Genomic DNA, 6,582 nt, shown 5'->3' with positions numbered 1-6,582 from the left:
TTCTCACGTCTCATCACTCTGACTCTGACCCTCCTGCCTTCCTCTTTCTCTTATAAGGACACTTGTGATTACACTGGGCCCACCTGGTTAATCCCTCCATCTCAAGACTAGCTCATTAGCAACCTTAATTCCATCCGCAAACTTCATTCTCTCTTGCCACGTAACATAACATATTCATGGGTTCCAGGGATTAGGTTGTGGACACCTTTGGGGGCCATTATTATACTTACCAGGAGGATACAGGACTCTCTGATCTGATTCAACTCCCACATATCCTCCAGCAAGCCCTCCCTGACCCCCCAAAGCTAGGTTAGGTAACCCTGCTCAATGGCCTATGTGGTTACATCACTCTTCCCCTAGTGCTGTGCTTGTTCGCTAGTCTGTATCTTTAGGATAGTAGCTGCTTTTCTCACTCTTGGTTATCTGTCTCTTCACTGCAATGTAAGCACCACATGGTCAAAGATCTTTGTTGGTTTTATTCTATATCAAAAATAAGGATACAAGTAAAGCCTTTAGATACATTCAATATATATATTGAATGAATGAATTGTATCTCCATCGCCTAGCCGGGTCTCTAGCACAGAGTAGATAGATGCTTAATGCTGCTGCTACTATTAATACTGCTAATAATATTTATTAAGCCCTTACTATGTGCCAGGCACCATGCAAAAGGCCTTATGTATATTATCTTGTTTGAGTCGCACAACTCATGAGGAAGGAGCTGTTTTTTCTCCATCCTATACAGAGGGAAACTGAGGTTATAGAAGTTAATTATTTGGCCCAAGATCAAATGGCCTAAGAGGGAGTTGAACTTGTATATCTCTGCATATGCTAAGTGAAATAAGCCAGATAGAAAAAGACAAATACTGTATGATCTCCCTTATATGTAGAATCTAAAACAGCCATACTCGTAGAAACAGAGTAGAATGGTAGTTGTCTGGGGCTGGGGAGTAGAGGAAATGAGATGTTGGGCAAAGGGTACAAACTTCAAGCTGTAAGATGAATAAGTTCTGGGAATCTAATGTACAGCATGGTGACTATAGTTTACAGGACTTTATTATATACTTGAAAGTTGCTAAGAGAGTAGATTGTAAATGTTCTCATCTCACACACACACACACACACACACATACACGAGTACATGACATGATGGAAGTGTTAATTAACCCTAACGTGGTAATCATTTTGCAATGCATACATGTATTAAGTCATCACATTGTAAACCTTAAATGTACCAGTGTTATATGTAAATTACATCTCAGTGAAGCTATAAAAAATTTTTTAAAAATATTATATCCCACTGACACTCAAGTTCCTTCTACTTCTGGTTGCTTTGAGAGACATTGTATGCCCTCTGGCTTCAGGGCATATGTTCTGGTACTCTATGTGAAATTCCAGGGAAGGAGTGTCAATCTCAGCCCTGATGTACAGAGGGCATTCCCTGTTTACAACAACCTGAAGTTCATACAAGCAGGGAGGGTACATCCCCCTCCTAGAGAATGGGTGTCATCTGTTTAGCATGAGTGAGGTCACCATAAGAACTAAAGACACATTTACCAGAGAAATGGGAATTCTTTTGTAGAGGAACAGTTTGGGACTATCTAGGGACCACTAAGCCAAGCCTTCAATAATGACAGTAGATATTGTCCTGTTGACAAAAATTCAATTAATTATCAAGTTAAGAGGGGAAAAAGGGGGAATCTTATTCAAGCCAAACTGAAGATTGTAACCCGGGAAGCATATTCTTTTTTTTTTTGAATTTTTGAATTTTATTTTATTTATTTTTTATACAGCAGGTTCTTATTAGTTATCTATTTTATACATATTAGTGTATATATGTCAATTCCAATCTCCCAGTTCATCCCACCACCCACCCCTTCCCCCCTTGGTGTCCATACGTTTGTTTTCTACATCTGTGTCTCTATTTCTGCCATGCAAACTGGTTCATCTGTACCATTTTTCTATATTCCACATGTATGCGTTAATATACAATATTTGTTTTTCTCTTTCTGACTTACTTCACTCTGTATGACAATCTCTAGATCCATCCATGTCTACAAATGACCCAATTTTGTTCCTTTTTATGGCTGAGCAATATTCCATTGTATATATGTACCACATCTTCTTTATTCATTCATCTGTCGATGGGCATTTAGGTTGCTTCCATGACCTGGCTATCATAAATAGTGCTGCAATGACAATTGGGGTGCATGTGTCTTTTTTTTTTTTTTTTTGAAAACTCTCTCTTGGTTCTTTCCAACAAGATGGGCAATGATTTATTTGAGATCACCAAAAATAACATCTTACAGAAAGGGAACTGTAACATTACACAACCGAGTATAGCTATAAAATCTCAAACATTCAGGCAATGCTTTATTTAGATCACCAAAAATAAGGTTTTATAGAAAAGGAACTGTAACAAGCAAATGTATACCTGCAAATATTCTTTTGCCATCAATATCAACTCCCTCTAAAATACTCTGGGACTACTCTTCAGTTTCCAAGCAAAACTAATGTTTTGTTGCTTAGCCTAATCACAAGAATGAAAACGCCTTGCAAAACGATTTTGTTTAATGCTAACAAATAACTAAAAAAATGAGGTTATTGCTAACAAGTAACTCCTGTCTACTGAAACAGCCCAACCTACACACACTTTCGTGAACATTTCACTGTGAACACAGCTGCTCGTTTCCCGCCGTCACAGATGACATGTACCATGGCAAGGGTCACATGTTGGAGGCCGTTCAGGCACCTAGGAAGTAATCCATAACAGAAATAACTACGGGAGGTAAGCAGCTCAAACAAATGGGCCCGCCACAGCACCCCAACGGGGGTATCGCATTCGCTCTGCCTGTAAGGAAGGCCCACCAACTCCCTAGTTCTTTACTGGGGACCGAGAGCGCAAAGCTAGATAGAGAAACTGTTCTTCCAGAACCATCAAAACCTTAATAAATCACCCTGGGGTTCTTCGTGCTGTAGTGCACCTCACAGGCAGCAACATAGGCAGACTCTGTGAAAAAGTCATCATGGTATTCTGCTAAAAACCTCAGAAAGAGATCAAAGTGCTTCAGTAAAGCCTTCAGATTCTTCTTAGAAAAGGACATCTTTCCAAGGATTTCTGGAAGTTTCACGAACAATTGCAGCAACTGTTGCGCCCCATAAATTTAAGAGGGTGGAGGTGGCTGGTCACCTGGGGGGTAACTGTCAGGTACAAGTTTCCAGGAGAGGACCTCATTTATTTCATTAGTTCTTCTGCCTTCAAAGCCAGCAAACACCACACTCCCTTCCTTGCTAGGGGTCAGAGGAACAGGTGAGGATGATCGGCTATGAACAGGCGTCTTCTTTTCCAGGTGCAGAAACAGCTTGGGCGTGCTGGCAGACGTGTCCTGCTGCCGGCACTTGGGCTGAGGCGAGCCGCTGCTCTCAGACAGCCTGTCGCAATTGGCAGAGTGGCGTGTGGACCTCCTCAGAGACTGCAAGGCTTCCGGCTCGGCTTTGCACCTTTTGGGGGCGGCTGGCTCGCCTGTAGTTGGCTGACTCTCTGTGGGCTGTGGCGTGGATGGATTCAACAAAGGTGGGCTTGGAGAGAGATCCTCCGGGTTCCGATTAGCGTTTGTGGTACTTCCCTTAATCGGAAGAAAAAATTTGGACGAAATCACCTTTTTATACTGAACTTGTTCATATGGATAGAGCCAAACCAATGGGAGAGTGTAATCAAAAGTTATTCTTTGTTTTGTTTTTTTTTTGCGGTACGTGGGCCTCTCACTGTTGTGGTCTCTCCCGTTGTGGAGCACAGGCTCCAGACGCGCAGGCTCAGCGGCCATGGCTCACGGGCCCAGCTGCTCCACGGCATGTGGGATCTTCCCGGACTGGGGCACGAACCCGTGTCCCATGCACTGGCAGGCGGACTCTCAACCACTGCGCCACCAGGGAAGTCCCAAGGGTTATTCTTAATCCACCCACCATCTCCTTACAAAGGTCAACGTTCTTTTCTGCTGGGATATAATGCACACTCATGTTGGCGTGTGGCATAGCCTGATGGTGATGAGGCCTCTCATTGGCTGAAAAGGCTGTATTGATAGCAAAATGCTTCACGTACGATTCCAAAATAGTTATGATGTTGGTCTGGCATGAAAGTTTCACTAACCGTTTCCTCCTGTTGATACAGTAACAATCGTCCTCAGGCTTCTTCTTCAGAACTTCAGGGATTTCTACAGCTATTGTTCTTTCTTCCATTTCCTTTTTTGCGTGCAGCTCTGGTTCTTCCTTCACTTCAGTCTTTTCTTCAATATCACTTTCTTCACTTATTTCTTCATCCTTTTCTTCACTACTGTCATCAGAGGAACTGCTTATTAAGTTTTCAACATTTTCATCTTTTTCTTCAACAGGGAGGCTTTTTAAGACAGAGTCCACACCTGGCAACCTGCAGCGCTTCCTCTTTCTTCCTGTGCTTCTCAGGCGAGCTACAGCTTTTCTTGCCAGTTTACGCTGTAATCTCCAATTTTCATCAGTGTCACGAAGGACATGATCTTCAGCTGCCCATCTATCCCAGCTTCTGTTCCAACTATTCAAATGGATCAGATATTCTGGGATCTTTCTGCCTTTTTCGTCTTTACCAACAATAACATCGACAATCTTGGCATCGTCCAGCACTCGTGCCTTGGTGGGGTCAGGCTCGAAGCACAACACTTTCTCCCCGAGTGGAATTTAAATTTCACGCCCTCTCTGGCGCTTATTTGCTCATCGTGGCGGAGGGTGAGGCTCCGGGGTGGGCGGAGCATGCGCCACATGTGTCTTTTTGAATTATGGTTTTCTCAGGGTATATGCCCAGGAGTGGGATCGCTGGGTCGTATGGTAGTTCTATTTTTAGTTTTTTAAGGAACCTCCATACTTTTCTCCATAGTGGCTGTATATTGATATATATAATATATTATATATATTATAGATACATTATATATTATATATATATATAATATATATATATATAACAGTGCAGGAGGGTTCCCTTTTCTCCACACCCTCTCCAGCATTTGTTGTTTGTAGATTTTCTGATGATGCCCATTCCGGGAAGCATTTTCTTAGAAAGCTCTGAGAACCGTTCCACCTGTTAGGAATCTAAGGCACAGTCACATACGTTTTTGAGACAAAGGATTGTACCTCAAAATGACATATTGATATTTTACATAAAGTTCACCAAGGATACATGGTCCACGTAAGCACGTGCAAAGCGAGCAGCAAGTCGCCACGACCCCCTACAGAGCTGGGAAAGAACACTCTTCTTTTAAGAAGTTTCATTGCTAGGAAAAAAATTGATCTTTACTGTAGAGCAGGCCCATCTTTGAGGAGCTCTGGTTAATGTGTAATGTGGATGCACACTGCACGTGAGGGAGGGAGGGAGGAGGTCCAAACAAACACACAGAGAAAATTTTATGTTTAGTTTTTTCTTGTCCTGCCTTAAAATATAAATTTTATTTCATCAGTCCTAGATCAAGGGCTTAATGTGTAACAGCATTAGTGATGTCCTTTCAGCTTTCTCTCTTGATGCCTGCCCTCACCACCTGGGGTGTCAGGATCTCATCAGAAAGTTCTGGGATTTTAGCAGTGGGTGCAAAATCCTGTGGTTTTTACTCTGGTACTGCTGATTTGGTACTGGTCTTGGGCCAACTCTCTAGACCATCTGTGGGCCAGACTGGCCTTGCTATAGTTTGTTCACCCAGTATAACCAAGAGTTGATAGCTGTCTTTACTGACAGGTGAGAAAAGCATAGGATTTCCTTGGAAAAGTTTGCTGAAGTGCAGGAGGATGCAAGAGGAAAGGTCAACAATGGGTCTATTCATTCATTCAACAAATGTGCCCCCATGCCAGGCTATGTGCTAGAGGCTGACGATCATCCTGGGGGGGCAGGAACAATGCATCAGCAGGGCTGCGCTCTATCCTAACACCTAACACCTAGCACAGTGGATAAGTGCATAACAGGCAAAGTCATAAGATTGGAGATACAAAGACTGATGGTAACAGCAATTGCAAGGGGACATGAGGAAGACCCAGGGTTTGGAGCTGAGTTAAGCTACCTGGGGAAAGAACATAAGCAAAAGCAGGAAAGCAGGTGATGAGGGCATACTCGGAAGACAGTAGGCACTGCAGAGGGGCTGCACTGGAGTGAGGTCACAATTGGACCTGGTAGGAGTGACTTGAAAACCAGGCAGAAGCATTTGGATTTTACACTCTAGTGCATGAAATTCCACTGAAACTTTGTTTAAAAAAAAAAAAAACTTTATTGGAGTATAATTTACATACCATAAAATTCATCCATTTTAAGTGTGCAATTCAGTGATTTCTAGTAAATTTACCAAGTTATGCAACCATCACCATCACCCAGTTTTAGAACATTCTCATCACTCCAACAAGATCCCTCATGCCCATTTACAGTGAATCTCCTTTTCCACTCCCAGCCCTAGTAAGTCACTATTTTACTTTGTCTCTGTAAGTTTACTTTTGCAGGACATTTCATATAAATGGAATCATACAATAAGAGGGTTTTCTGTGTTGGCTCCTTTCAGTTAACATGGTGTTTTTGAAGTC

General features: G+C 42.4%; 1 protein-coding gene across 1 annotated transcript; it reads right to left on the bottom strand.

The window, feature by feature from the left end:
- Positions 1–2,928: 2,928 nt before the first annotated feature.
- LOC114909005 (male-specific lethal 3 homolog) lies at positions 2,929–5,295 on the bottom strand. The gene is given in 3 exon segments (XM_029245852.1): positions 2,929–3,729; positions 3,953–4,266; positions 5,275–5,295. Coding segments are annotated over 3 exon segments (1,119 nt in total). The 3' UTR covers positions 2,929–2,945.
- Between the last annotated feature and the right edge of the window lie 1,287 nt (positions 5,296–6,582).

This window comes from Monodon monoceros, unplaced genomic scaffold (assembly GCF_005190385.1).
Source record: "Monodon monoceros isolate NGI ecotype Baffin Bay Population unplaced genomic scaffold, NGI_Narwhal_1 Super_Scaffold_4, whole genome shotgun sequence".
NCBI classification, from domain to species: Eukaryota; Metazoa; Chordata; class Mammalia; order Artiodactyla; family Monodontidae; genus Monodon; species Monodon monoceros.
The sequence above is the reverse complement of the archived record's forward strand: the minus strand, read 5'-3'. Positions and strand labels throughout refer to the sequence as shown.